The sequence below is a fragment of the Sminthopsis crassicaudata genome, chromosome 4 (assembly GCF_048593235.1).
Source record: "Sminthopsis crassicaudata isolate SCR6 chromosome 4, ASM4859323v1, whole genome shotgun sequence".
Lineage (NCBI taxonomy): Eukaryota > Metazoa > Chordata > Mammalia > Dasyuromorphia > Dasyuridae > Sminthopsis > Sminthopsis crassicaudata.
The window spans coordinates 177,750,506-177,766,167 of NC_133620.1; the positions used below are offsets into that span (position 1 = coordinate 177,750,506).

Sequence of the window (15,662 nt, forward strand, 5' to 3'; positions counted from 1 at the left end):
TACGCTGAACCTCTGAATTAGTTGTCTTGTATTTATTTAGGGTGGGGATTATGTTGCTTTGTTCTTTTCATAGTATCATTAGCACCTAGCACAGTTCTTTACTCATAAATGATCTCACTAAATCATTGCTGAATTGAAAGCCAAAGAATATGTATATGTGTATATGTACATACTTTATGTACATATATACCTTATGGCACACATATATACATATGCACACATATATGTGTGTGCATATATATGTATAAATATTTTTGCATAAAGTATATATGTATAAATATACATATATATTTATATAGAGAGACATATATACATATATACATATATATACCTTATGCACAAAAAAATATAGCACAGAAATAGTATGACTTATTTTAAATTATTTTTAAAGACCTTAGAAATATTCTGCATTAAAACAATATAAAGATAGTATGCATAATACTCATAAAACATCAAATAAGACACTATTTATGAATTACTTAGCACTAAGTCTGACAGAGTAGGTGCTTAATAAATGTATATTCCCACTCTCTCTCTAATGCAAAGCTTACACATACAACCCATGTAGTGAAGATAGGAAAAAATGGGGTAGAGAGGGCTGTTTATTTAGTCAACCAGTAGTTATGTGAAAAATAGAGGGAGGTTTTAATGGGCCTGAAATTTCCATATGAACCAACAATATGACAAGAATCCAAAAATACTGTCACATTAATAGATATGTAGTGACTAGAATGAAGGTGATAGTTCCCTTATGTTCTGTCCTGATCAGTCTATACCTACAATATTATATTCATTCTCAAAACGATATTTTTTGTAAGGGCATTAACAAATTTGAATTGGCAATGATATATACCTAAAATATCAAGGAAGCTCAAAATTGTGTCACTTAAGGATTAATTAAAGGGGTTTTCAATATTTAACTTGGAGAAGAGAAAATTTAGGGAAATAATAAGTATAAGAGGAATGGTTATTAAACAATTCCTTTGGCTCCAGAGCTCAAAATAAGGCCAACCAGTTTAACTTATAGGAAGAGATATTTCCAGTTGTTTTTTTTTAATAGACTAAAATCGTAATTGTAAAAAAGCTCTATATGAAGAACTTCTATTATCAATACAAATTTGCACTTGCTTTCCCATTTACAACTTTAGTGAGTTTTCCTCTCTGCACAGACATGAAAGGTGACTTTTTTAGAGTCACACATTTACTCTGTGGTGGGACTTGAACTCAAATCTTCCTGACTGCAAAACCAGTTTATCCACTATTCCTGCTACCTCATGTTCAGGTGAATATAACTAGAAATTTCTAAGTGATTAGAACCGTCCAAAATTAGAATGGAATATATCTAGTAGTAATGCCTGATGAAATCACAGCAAATTTTTAAGCAGAAGTTAGGTGAATATTTATGAGATATATGAAAGAATTTATTCTTTAGGGAAAGATCCTGCTAGCAAGTTTGTGTGTGTGTGTGTGTGTGTGTGTGTGTGTGTGTGTGTGAGAGAGAGAGAGAGAGAGAGAGAGAGAGAGAGAGAGAGAGAGAGAGAGAGTGAGAGAGAGAGAGAGAGAGTGAGAGAGTGAGAGAGAGAGAGAGAGAGAGAGAGAGAGAGAGAGAGAGAGAGAGAGAGAGAGAGAGAGAGAAACAGTAAGACAGAGAGAATGCAGCTTTCAAAGTCTTTGGCAAATCCGAAATTTTATATGTTTATGACTGTCATTTATTTCCATATTATGCCTAGTGTATTTAACAAAAGAAGGGTTTTTTAATCCCCTAAATCTCCATACACATAATTCTTCAATTAGTTGTTTCAGTGTCTTCGAATGCTTCATGACCCATTTGGGGTTTTTTGGGGAAAGGTACTAAAGTGGTTTGCTATTTTCTTCTTTATCTTATTTTACAGATGAGAAAATTGAATCAAGCAGGATTAGTTACACAGTTAAGTATCTGAGGCCAGATTTGAACTTAAAAAGATGAATCTACCTGATTCTAGACCCAGCACTCTGTTTACCTAGCTTTCATACACATATAAAGTACTTTTAAAGCATGATCACCTTGGAGTGATTTCTAAATACTAAGAAGATACTGAGCTTGGGGATTCAACAATAATATTGTAAAGTAAAAAGCTCTCTCAAATTTTTCTCCTTTATGGCAAATAAAGATTATAAAAGTTTTTAGCACAGGAATAGTTTGTTGAAAATGTTTTGGTTTTTTTTTTTTTTAACAAATTCATAACACTACTGGCTGCAAAGAAAAGACTTTTTATATACAACAATGCAATGTTCAGCATTCAGATGCTCCCACAAAATGAATTTTTTAGGCTATGTTGAATATTTTATGCAATAAGTAGGGTGCCAGCAGTGGAGAGTAAACCTGCCATGGAATCAGGAAGATCTGAGTTCAAAACTTGCTGTTGTTTTATGATAATTGTGTGAACATGAGCAAATCATTCAATTTCTCAGTGCTCAACTTTGAAGATTATAAGTAACAGGGTAAGTAATTGTTCTGAATTGTTTCTGCATTGATTATTCCCTATAACATTACACATCCACATCCTCCACATAAAGTCTAGATGGTGTCTACTGAAATGAGAAACTGGCAATTATATCACATGAATTTAATAATGAGAAGTCAAATGAAAAATTTAGAGGTCTTGCCAAATTCCTTTACTTTTCAAAACATACTGTCATACATACAACATTCTCATGATGCTGACAATTTTAAAGTAATCATTAGTTAATGTATGCATAAAGAGAGTGAAGAAGATAGTATTATCATCAAGAACATTTTGACTTTTCAGAAGAAAAGGAATAGAATTTTGTGTGTATAATGATACTTTATCGTCAAAATGCCTTGATAACTAAAATTACTCTCTACAAAGCAACATTTCCCTCCCCCAAGTTCTTTAAAATGTGTAGCCTAGAAAAACTAAATATTCCCCAGGGACAGATTTATTGTTGCTTAAAAGTTTTCCTTTTGAGACTAGTTATTGAATTCTCTACACGAAGATTAAAGCAATACTCTATTACATAATAATAATAATCTTTTTTCTATTACAAATATACCAGAAATTGCAAATTCTTCAAATCATTTTGCCCTGTTGGTGATTTTAAAGATAAACCATTGAAGTTGGCTTTCGGATTATTAAAAAAAAAAACTTTAAGAAAACCAATTAAAGAATTATTTACAAATGAAGATTTACAAAAAGATCATTGGTGCCTTAGGCTATACTTTCTTAAAAACCCGAGTAAAGAGAATGAAAATGGACTATTCATTTTTATTTCTTAAACTTTTATACGAAATTATTTGATACTTTTTTTTCATTTACCAGGGGACTTGACTTTTTAATAATTCTTTATTAAAAAAAAAAAAAAAACTATATTGGGCCCAAACAAAGGTGAACTATTATAATTGAAGTGCACAAAGCAAAGACTTGCAGGTTGCTTCCTTTCCAGATTTCAAATGGTTTAAGTTTCAATTCTTTTACACAGAGATAGAACATAGATTTTTTTTTAAAAAGAGAGTAAAAATAAGAGTTACTATCCCAGAGCACAGCTTTATTACATCTTTAAAGAGGCACTTTTTATGTTTTTTTTTAGAATATGAAAAACTCACTCTTTGAGTGGTATTGACAGATACATGCAAAAAACAATGACAAAATTAGAAGAGAAGTTATTTATTTTTCTTTAGCCAGCTGCCAATAAACCAAGGTCAACAAGATAGAGAAATGGAGCAGGAGGAAGAGAGAAGAAAAGAAGAAAAAATAGTCTGCTGGCCTTTATTCCAAACCAAATGTAGTGAAGCTCTTTCAGGTACATACATCTTCAGTCACAAGACCATCACATAAAGTTTAGCACTGTTCTTGAAACTGAGAGGCAGCTTCAATAGGGTAAACAATCTTATATTGATAATTGACTACAACTTTTTTTCTTTAAATGAAGATATGAATGCTAATTAATAGGAACTAAGTTTGACAGTTAGTACACAAAGACATATGTCACAGAAAAGTCACTCAAAGGACTGCCAAACAAATTGCTAGTTAGGTAATACTGAGAAAAGAATTCATAAAGTTGAATTACATCTCTTAACCAAGCAACTTCAAAAAGGTCATTGGCCAATGAGCTTAGTTTTTTTAATCATCTAAACAAAAGTAATTTCAAAAGGCATTACTATTATACTTCATCCATTCATTTTCAGATGTTTTAAGTAATAGAATCAACTATTATTTGTTCCATGCAATGCTCATGCAGCAGTGTAGCACTGCATATACCCCATAGCGGGGGAAGGGGAATAACATTTAAATTTGAAATATATTAGAAGATTTACCATCCTGTTTACATTTTCTTAGGTCCATATTAAATGAGTTCACATTCCTTGAGTGCATTGTCACTGTGTGATAAGGGGAGGATGGGGGATATGTTTTCTGGATCTAGAAAGATAACTTAAGATTACAAAGTTAAGCAATAGATGATATGTCACAGGAAAATCCACACAAAAATCAATGGAAGTTAACTCTCCTTAGTTTGTTATTGTTGCCCACCTCCAAATTATAAGACTGGAAGCTATGACTTATAACCTTATAGTGAATTATGTAGAATATGAAGCCTAAAGCTTCAAGTTTATGTCACATATATAAACATGTAAAAACATAGATACTAGTATCACTTAGCAGTACAATCATTAAATAAGAAATGAAGAGTCCATGATTCTTTATTTCCAAATCATTTTAAGCATTAAATCATTAACAGGTTAAGCTGAATGCTTGATACAGTAAGTGCTTTCTCTGTCACTGAAGAAAAATTGGCATTTTAAAAATTATTCTTAATTCATATTTATTAGCAACTTCTTAACATATTTTGAATTATACCAATTAATGTATTGGTGTTCTCTTTTATTATCAAGATATTCCCAAATACTTTTAAAATAGACTAATGTACCAAGGTATTCCAGTCTGAAATAATCCATGCAAATTGATTAAGTGATTAATCTGGAAAAGTAAGCTGCATCTATCTTTCCTGTTTGGGCCAAAGATTCTGATATATGTTTAAAATACTCATCCAGATGTCCAATTTAGGTTTGATTTGGGAAAGGAAACATTGAATGTGTAAAAGTTTATAAGACAAAGCAATAAAATTACTTCCAGTTCCCAATAACTTGGTGAGTTAGTCTCTTTCTCTTCTCTTCATCCCAAAACATACAGTTCATGTCCATTGAGCTCCAAATCCAAAAAAGGAATAGGGACTTTGATTCTTGTCCCTGATAATAAGAATTTAAATTAAAAGAAAATATTGCCACCATATTGGAAGAGTTCCCGTTTAATGGTGAACCCCAAAACAAGTTTTAGTCTTTATCACCTACCCTAGTTTTGGTGATTTAGCTATAACTCTTAAATTCAGTTTGTCCATTCATTCCTGTCCTTTCTATGTACATACTTAAGTGGATAACAGAAACCTAGCATTGGTCAATTTGAGAAAAACTTAATTGATGAATGCCATTATCTATATCAAGATCTGTTATTCCTCTGAGGTAAAAAGGATTTCATCAATATGGCACATGTTCAAGATTACATTACAGATAAAATTAGTTTGCCCTTAATCAGTAAGAGTCTGTTTCACTACACCTGGTTTACATTGACCTTTAGTTGAAATAGGTTTCAGAAATACCTTATGTGACAATCTATAACATCTCTAAGCATACTGAACAACTATCAAGGGGTATATGGATCTTTAATTAGTAGGCATCTTACTTCTTTAGAGCTCAGTAAAAATATATATATATATGCATTTTTAATCAACCAGTTCACATGATTCAGAAATTAGCCCCTTGTTTGCTAGTGAAAAGTGTTGTGTTTAAAATTAGTTGTCAAAACATTTGGCTTGTATGAGTTCTTTCCTCTTGGTGATGGGATTTGAGAAAATGTTCTCCAAGTATACTAAAAAGAATACAATGGAGGCTTGAGTAAAGAACAAATTGTGAAAATAGAAATCTAAGAAGAGTCCACACTGTTTCTGAATTCTGCATCTTAACTAAGAGGAAATGCCATTTCTCAGTGCCCAAAGACTCAAACATAAAACAATTCCAATGTTTGATTTACCTGCTCAAATGGAATCCTTTGTCTTGATAATAACAAGGCCAGTGAGGGTCTCAGGGCATATTTCCTGTGAAATTATAATCCCTAGCTAGGAACGATTATTACAATAATAACATTTCCTGTGATATTCTTTTTCCCTTTTCCCATGAAGAAATGTATTAACATACTGAAAGAGAATCTCAGAGGAGAAAGATGAAGCAGTAACTATGGTAGCTGTAATATGGCTTCAAAGGAATCAGGGTTACATTTAATTAGCTTTGATATTTTTCATGTGTCTTTTACCCCTTTGGTTACAGTGTGGTATGTGTGTATATATGTATGTATGTAATATGTGTGACAGGGACTTAAGAGTCATTCTTTTCCAAACTACGTTGCTATCAAGACTAACAAAATTGAAGTGGAGCTTACACTATATTTACAAACAAGTTGGCACTTACAGAATAAATTATTGATTTAAAAAAAAAATCCAACCCAGAACACCTATGTTTTAGGCATACTGGGAAAACCTGCTGCCTTATAACATTATGCTACATTAATATGAATAAATAGATTCCCAGCTGGTACAATCTTCCCCAATGGTTTGCTTCTTCCTGAAAGGGAGTACCATTCTATTCCAATTTATAGTGATGTTAATAGGTTCTTAATCCAGAGAAAGTAAAGGCTGCATGTTTTCTTCCTCGTTTTTATCCATGCGTTTTAGTACTGCAGGATCCACTACTGACTGAGATCTGTAAATGATAGATAGATAGATAAAGAGAGATGAAATAAATAATTTGATTAATTAATTAATTAAACCAAGATTAGCTGAATTATCCACATTATAATTTTCCAACACATCTGTTCCTATTAAGTTATTGATAGCATAATTAAGCAAATGATGTTTTTCCCTGACACCACTTTTTATCTTTTCTTTATTTAAATTCCTCCATGAATCTAATATATTCACCCACTCCTAAATCAAGGAATATGAAATATAAAAGTAAAGGAAATTTCATGGAGGAAAAGGACAAATGGTGACTCAAATTAGATCAACACAAAAACAAAATAATGCTATCAACTGCCTCCATCAGAGTATCAATCCCTTAGACACATTTTTGTCATTGTAATCCTAATTCCTATAGCATAGTGCTGAAATTAAACTATTTGGAGCATGGAGTATTGAGTAGAAAAGGATAGAAAAATATATGTGAGATAATTTGGTGAAGCTGATCATCTTCTAGATCCTTTTTAATAACTAAGGAATTACAAATTTTTTATTACTATGAATTTCTCAGGACAAATAAAACCTGGAAATGAAATGTCATTGCAGTGAGTGGGATAAAACGTTTAAAGGGGGGGGGGGGGAGAGAATTCTGGGAAGATGGCTTAGTAGATTGGTAAATTGCAAGCTCTCCTGATTTCCTCCACAAATAGAACAAATTTGTGCTTCAGGGCAAACATTGACTTATGAAAAATCAAGAATATTTGAGGTAGAACAGGAATCCTCCAAAAACAATCTCAGAAAATCTAAATAACGACCTGGGGCTGGGATTAACCATAAAATATAAACACCTACAGGCTAGCTCCCACAAACTCCAAGTGGGAAGCCATGGGGCTAACTCAGTGTATCTGGAGCCTCAGCAGGAACCACAGAAATTTCTTCCTGGGCTGCTTGTGGGAAATCTGGGTCTGAGTCCGGGAAGGCTAGGCTGATTAAGAACATCAGGCCCAGCTGTGCTGCAGGGACTTGGCCCTAGATGAGAAGGGCCCAAAACCCATGACTGCAAAGGTAGGGGAACAGGGATGCTGCTGACTGTGGGCACTTGTTGGAGGATGAAGCTCTTGTTTTGTGGTTCCTGGTCAAAAAGGAGAGCCTTTGTGAACCTAGAAACACCATCCCCCTGACTCCATTCTTGGATTAGAGTTGCATACACTAATATCTCTTATTTTTTATATAAAAAAATGAACATGCAAAGAAAGAACCCCACTATACTATGGAAACAGGGAAGACCAGGATTCACCTTCAGAGGAGGACATTGAAGTAAAAAAAAAAAAAAAAAAAAAAAAAAGCTTCTACCCCATAAAGTAATGTGAAACAACTCCCTCCCCAGAGAGAATTAATAGAACTCAAAAATAATTTAAAAAATCAAATCAGATAATGAGGGAAAAGCTTAAAAAATAAAAATAAAAACCATCCAAGAAAAACAAGATGGGGTGGGGGGAGGTCAACCAACTAGAAAAGGAGATACAGAGTATCAAAGATGAAAATAACTCTTTGCAAATTAGAATTGAATAAGAGAACGCCAGTAAAGCTATGAGACCAAGACATTTTTAAAAAACAGATTATAAAGAATGAGAAAATATTACAAAATGTGAAACATTTTATAAGGAAAATGACAGATTTGGAGAACAGATCAAGAAAAGAAAATATAAGAATAATTAGACTGTCTGAAAGTTGTGACCAAAAAAAAGGACCTTAACACAATAATGTATGAAATAATCCAAGAAAATTGTCCTTCATGGCTTTTTGCAACAATGAAATAATTCAGGCCAGTTCTAATGGTATTGTGATGAAGAGAGCCAGTTATACCTAAAGAGAGGACTGCGGGGACTGAATGTGGATTACAACATAGTATTTTCACTATTTTGGATTGATAGAGCATGAGGAGAAAGTAGAAACAGGAAAAAAATCCACATATCACTGCCTTAATGAGATCCTTTGTGAAAAACACATAGGAACATTATTGCCAAATTTCAAAATCCCCAGATCAAAGAAAACATCTCGAAAGAAACAAGGAAAAAAATTCAAATACACTAGAACTACAATTAGAATCACATAGGATTAACCAACAGCCACGATAAGAAATTGCAGGTCCTAGAATCATATCTATTGAAAATCAAAAGAATTAGACCTATGCCCAAAAATATCATATCCAGCAAAATTATCTATAATCCTGAATGAGAAAAGATGGACATTCAATGAACTTGCAGATTTTCAGGACTTTCTATCAACCAAACCCAAACTTAATAGAAAATTTAACATATAAGAGCTAATATCAAAGATCATTTTCAAAGAACTCAACGTGGATAAATTGTTTTTGTTTTTGTTTTTTTTTTTTTTTACATGGGAAAATTATAGCATATGTTTAAAATTGACATCTACAATATATCAGCTTAAAAGAAAGATTTGGGCAGAGTTAAGGTAAAAAGTAATAATTATGTCATAAAATGAGGTGCAGAGGAAGAATAGATATAGGGGATTAGAAGGGGGAGGAAGGCTCATAGTTCTTATTCACATGAGGAATGGATTAAATAAGCAATATGACATACATATTTTGAAGGGTATACCCTCCAAAATCTACAAAGAAATAGGAGGAGAGCTGGGCAGATAGAAAAACAAAGGGTGAGGAAAGAAGACAAGGGAGGTATTCATGGGGAGATAAAGTAATAGCATTATTAGGAGCAGAATTAAAGCAAAGGGTCAGCAGGGTTAGAAAGATATGTGTGTGTCTGTGTGTAGGAGTAGAAGTGTGTGTATGTATGTGTATGTAAATATATATGTAGATATAAATATATCCTTTCTTAACTATAGTCTGCTTGGGAATGGTAGAAGGGATGAAAGGGGGGAAAAGAATAAAGCAAAAAAGGTGCACAGCAAAGAACAAAAGAACAATTTACAAGAAAGTAAAGATGGAAACTCATGAAAATAATTTCTTATAATAATAATAATAATTATATATATATATATATGTGTGTGTGTGTGTGTGTGTGTGTGTGTATATACTTTCTTGAACTGGTATTTGTTGTTACATATTTTGAATCCTTCCTGATGCTTTGCTAGGCACATGAAAATGTTTTCTTTTGTTTGATTTTATTTTGTATTCCTTTTCTATTTTTCTTTTTTCTTATTGTTTCTTTAAATAAAATATTTTTTAAAAAAGATTTAAATGGGTTCAGTTGTGAAAGGCTTTAAATGCCAAATCAAAAAAAAAAAAATAGAATTATTATATTTAATCCTGTAGGTATCAGGAGTCATTGGAGTTTGGGGATGATATAAACAGATTTATGTTTTAAAGAAATTGCCCAAACAACTTTTTGAAGTATGAATTGGAGTAAGAAGAAAAATTAAGTCAGGGAAAATAATTAGAAAGGAGTTAGCACCTTGTGGTGTTAGGATTACAAGGTGCTAACTGAAAGGTATTGTAATAATCCAGACAAGTAAAGGTGAAGTCTTGGAAGAAGATGTAAGAGAGATGATACAAAGATAATAATGTCAAGATTAAGTCACCAATTGGACATGTATAACCAATGAGAAAAAGGAGACAAGGATAACATCTAAATTGCAAAATAACCAAAATAAAAGACAAGATCCCTAGCCTAAAGAAGTCTATAAAACAAAGTTGAAATACATTTTTCCTTATTACCCATAAATTTGAAATTATTCAATGTTATGGTATTCAAAAGATAAATACCCAACTAGAACATGTAATGATAAAAAAATCTTAACACACAGTGAATTTGTTTCTTGAGATTTTTAAAGTAAACCAGTATCTCTTCTAATTTAAGCAATATCATTTTGTTTTTGGAGAAGCAAATAATCTAAACAAGATCCCTCTATACACACGCAACTCTGTAGTAGGTGAGAATTATACTTCAATTTATCAATGGGAAACAATGAGAAACTGGGAAGGAGAAAAGCCAATGAAACATGGTAGTGTTGTAGCAGAAAACCGCCTCCTTAGTAGCTATAGCATTAGTGAAGAAGCTGCCCCTTTAAAATTCTACCCATAATGATTTTTTCCTTTCCTGCTATTATATCAGTCAATTGGATATTGCTGTGGTAATATGCTTCTTAGTGGACATCATAAATTTCAGATAGAAAAATTAATCTAAAGTACAGGCTAATGATGAATAAAAGCAGACAACATAGCCATTTATAACCTGAAATCAAAACAAAACCCCCCAAAATGAATTAAATGATTAAGTGAACTGATTCAGCTGTAATACTAAGCTGCATAAAAATGGGTTTTGAAAGCAGAACAAAAAACTTCAAAGACAAGAGGAAAAGTAATTAATCACTATTTCTAACTCATTTTTACTAGTTCATATCAACAGCAAATAGGCAGCTGTCTTCTATTTCAAGACAGTGAATAAAGAGATAAGCAAGGTGACTAAATAGGAGCTGGAACCATTATAAGAAAGAAATGCTTAGCTCAATGCCTGGTGCATAGTAGACATTTAATAAATTCTTGTTGATTGACATTTGTTTTTGGCATCATTTTTGGCATTGTTTTAAGCAAACAAACTATTTACCTGTATTAAAATATAAATAATATCTTTAAAATAAAAGAAGCAAACAATTGAAACTAGACTGTAAAGGGCTAGAACTGAGCAGATGCACTTGGATAACCGAGCACGTGAGGCTAATTACCAATTGGATTATTCTCTGTTAACATGTTTGGAGGATGAACCTACTCAACTCTTAGCTGGCTAGATCAGAGGGTGTGGACAAAGAAGGGGAAGTGATATCAGTAGGTGGAGGAGGAGGAGGAGGAGGGTTATTCTCATGGGGGTGGAGAGTGAGGAAGGAGGTGTGGAGATTGCTAGATCTAATCCCCTGAGGGCCATTGCAAAAGACCAAGAATAAAGACTTTTGCTTATCCCGACTCCTGCTGATTCTAAGATATCCAGGGTCCCAACACTAGACACTCTAAAAAGAAAACCAAGATATACTAGTTTTTTTTATTAATGTTTAATTGACTAGTGGATAGTGAACTAGTCAGTTAGGAAAACTTGAGTTCCAATCTTGCCCCTTGGAAGTCATTTAATCTCATTGTGTAATAGTTGTAAAAGGATTCTACAGTTGTTCTATATATGCATATATAAAGCATATAACATCAAAACTGCAAAACAATAGACAAGATTCCTAGCCTGACAAATTTTATAAAACAAAATTTAAATGCACTTTTGTTATTATCCATAAATCTGGATTTTCATTTTTATTGTGTCTCCATCCATTAAGATCAGAAATCAAAAGATAAATACAATAATTTAATGAATTCCCTACTAGAACATGTAATGACAATAAAACTTAACATACAATGAATTTGTTTCTTGGGATTTTTAAAGTTATTGTGTATATATACACAAACACACACCATTTTCTTCAGCAATAGAATATAAACTTCTTGAGACTAGGTATTGCTTCATTTATTTATTTTTGTAATAGGAGGCACTTGATAAGTGCTTATTGATTAATTTCTTAGTAGTTTTCTATTGTCTAAGATAGTTGGGAGTTTCTATACTTAAGTTTCCTTAAGCTGATGAAACCACATACAAAAAAAAATAATAATAATAAGTACAATGTAGTATGCAAATGTATGAGTCCATCTCATATTGAAAGATGTGGCAATTTACTAATAATGCCTTAATATATTTTCCCCCCCCCTGAGGCTGGGATTAAGTGATTTGCCCAGGGTCACACAGCTAGGAAGTGTCTGAAACCAGATTTGAACTCCGGTCCTGCTGAATTCAGGGTTGGTGTTCTATCCACTGCGCCACCTAGCTGCCCCCTTAATATCTTTAATAATTGTTCACCTATTGATTTGAAAGAGTTAATGAATTTTTCAAAATTCTTTATGTCCTCCTAGTGAATTGTTGACAAAATGGAGGCCCTTGATGCCTTGGGCTATTTAATTTACTAAGTATTGAGAATGTAAAATAATAGCTATGGGAAATGAAAAAAGGGGGAAAAAAAGATAGATAATGAATATGCAGAGTAATGTATCTATGTTGAAGTATGTTCTTGTAACATTGAAAAATATACCAAGCTCTAATAAGAAATGACAGGCTATTTTGGGACTGCTTGTAGCATCACATGAGCCTCTATAAAGTCCTACTCTGATTTCATTTTGGCATAGATTTGCTCTTGTTTTCATTCTTGGCAAAGTATTATGTATTGAGGGCAAACACTGGAAGTTCCTACTAAGCAGAAAAAGTGGGACTGACAATAAACTACTTTTCAACAATAACAATAGTAGTACTATATAAATTTGGACAGACTCTTCATTAGAAGCCTAACCACAAGCTAATGATTTTAGATGTTGAAGTAGAAAAGTCATACAATAACTCATGAAGATTAACTATTGAGGAAGGGTTCTGAAGAGAGTTGTTAGAAGTATCCACATCAATGAAATTATGATGCATAGAACTTTAATATATTACTTTAAAAATATTTATTATTCTTTTAAAGTTATATCTTTTTTACCTTTTTCTCCCAATCTCTGAATGTATATGAAGATGGAAACTTTAACATAAAGCCTAAAGGTTCTTAATCTGCTCTCATTATGAACTATAGATGTCAGAATTGGTTTTGGGATGTATGAACCACTGCAAATGTAGAACATCTTCTAAATAAAATAATTCAGGCATAAACTGATTATGGGCTTATATCCCAACCTAAATTTTGTTTCAGTTCCATTTCTCTTTCATTCCATAAAGACTACTCAGGGTCACTAAGTACCATTCAGCTAGATATCTGCAAGATTGTTATATACCAGGAATACATCTTAAAAGTACCCAACCATCCCTGATACTTTGCCATTAACAAAAGGAATTTTTTTGAAAATATATCTTATGACTCTAAAATTTAAATTTAGGACATTAGATTCAGAAATGTACAGTGGAAAGTATCTCTTTGGTAGTTTGCATAAAAAGAAAAGTGTCTTTTTCTAATGGATCTTCAGAAATCTACATAAGCAGAGAATAAAACTAAATTCCCCAGCAGGTGGGTGAATGAGGGGCTCTTAATAATGATAATGAATAATAAAAATAATAATAATTCATATCTTTATAATAGTTTAAGGCTTGCAAATAATTTTCTATACATTATCTAATTTGATTCTCATAATAACCCTATAAGGTATATAATTTTATTCTCCCTCTTTTAGAAATTAGACTCAACTAACTTATATAATTTGCACATAGTTATACTTTTAATAAAATGGTTTCAGTGCAATCATATTCAAGTCTTCCTAACTCAAAATCTAGGGTTCTAAACTCAGTGTCACACTGTCTCCAAATTACCTTAGATTAACCCAAGCTGAAAATTAGGTAGAAATAAGTATATTCATATCCCATTTTAGAGAATTTATGATAGTTATCTCAAAGTGGGGGGGGAAATCATGTTAGATTAAGAATCTCATCTTTTTGTAGTTTTCAACAAGAACATATTCAATATACAAGGGCCTGTCATATGATAGAAACACACACAGACACACACACACAGAAAGTAAAGCAAAAATCTTCTTACAATATTAACTGAAATTTTAATTTACATGGTGACATCCAACATGGTTTTTCTGACATACCTCTTCATGGACTTTGGAGATAGTTCTTTCTCTACGTCTTTTACTGGCATACTATAGGAGTCCACATTGTATTCACTGTCATCATCATATTCATGGTCTAGCAGTGTTCTTGCCCATGTACCCATATCATAGGGGGGTAGCATTCCTCCAAATTCAGAAGGTAGGATCTCTGGATGAATGAGTTGATGCAGGCTATTCAGATTATTTCCATGCAGAAATATCTATATTTTCAAAAGAAAAAGAAGTCATCCAAAGCACAACTCACAAAATAAACAGAATTACATTGACTAAAAAGAATACTACAATCCTGTGACAATTTTTCATAACTACTGTTAAGAAGATGAAGAATTACTTTTCTAGGTTATACCATGACCAAAGTGCTAAACTAGGCTAGAGAGTGTGTGTGTGTGTGTTTATTCTGATCTAGGAAGGAAATTGAATGTGTACTATAAACATATCCATTGGCCAACCTAAAATTTAGCAATATAGTTTGTATGGTAAACCTTACTGACCTATATTGGAAAAAGAATACTTAACAAAGGACTCAGAAATTAAACACTGCCACTTCACATATTAAGCCTATAAATTGACATGGGTATAATACCCTTCTCCTAACTGCTACTAAGAATGCCTTCCCCTTAGCAGTCCTAAATGATGTTCTACAATGCAAAAGAGAAAGAATTTAACTCTAATGTTCTGAATTCCCTCAAAATGGGTAGCATTTTGTATTACAAGGGACTTGACCATTCTAGTGTTTCTAGGTAACTTCTCTACTACAGATTTCCAGTGGATTATATTCTAAATAGTTGAAATATACATGTTTAAAAACCTTCCTGTAAACATGGAAACCTGAAGTCATTCACATGCTTAGAATTGTCCTCATACCACTACCATTCCCCAGGATTCTTATAATCTTCCATTCTTCCTCTTCTCAAACACTGCTCCCCCCCCCATCCTGACCCAGTGGTTCTTATTATCATTGAAACTTGAGGTAGTATCTGATTAAATATTGTCCCTAATTAAAGAAAGAAATACAAAAATTAATTTAGAAAGGATAAAATATAAAATAAATTAAATGCTTATCTTAGGATATTTAGAAACTAATTTATATTGCTTATATTTCATAGTCACAGACTCCTAAAAATAATTTCATAAGAGAAAAATCCATCTGTTGTCCTTTTAAAGTTCAATAAAGGTTAAGTTAAAAATATGAAATATAAAAGATAATATTTTA

General features: G+C 32.3%; 1 protein-coding gene across 1 annotated transcript in view; it reads right to left on the reverse strand.

Annotated features, from left to right (window-relative positions):
* Positions 1-397: 397 nt before the first annotated feature.
* Positions 398-15,662, reverse strand: part of CLVS2 (clavesin 2) — a 103,866-nt gene continuing 88,601 nt past the window's right edge. Inside the window, exons 4-5 of the mRNA XM_074309969.1 lie at positions 14,429-14,649; positions 398-6,808 (exon numbers count right to left, since the gene is read on the reverse strand). Coding sequence (XP_074166070.1) covers positions 6,721-6,808; positions 14,429-14,649 — 309 coding nt within the window. The 3' untranslated portion in view covers positions 398-6,720. The remainder of the gene's footprint in view (positions 6,809-14,428; positions 14,650-15,662) is intronic.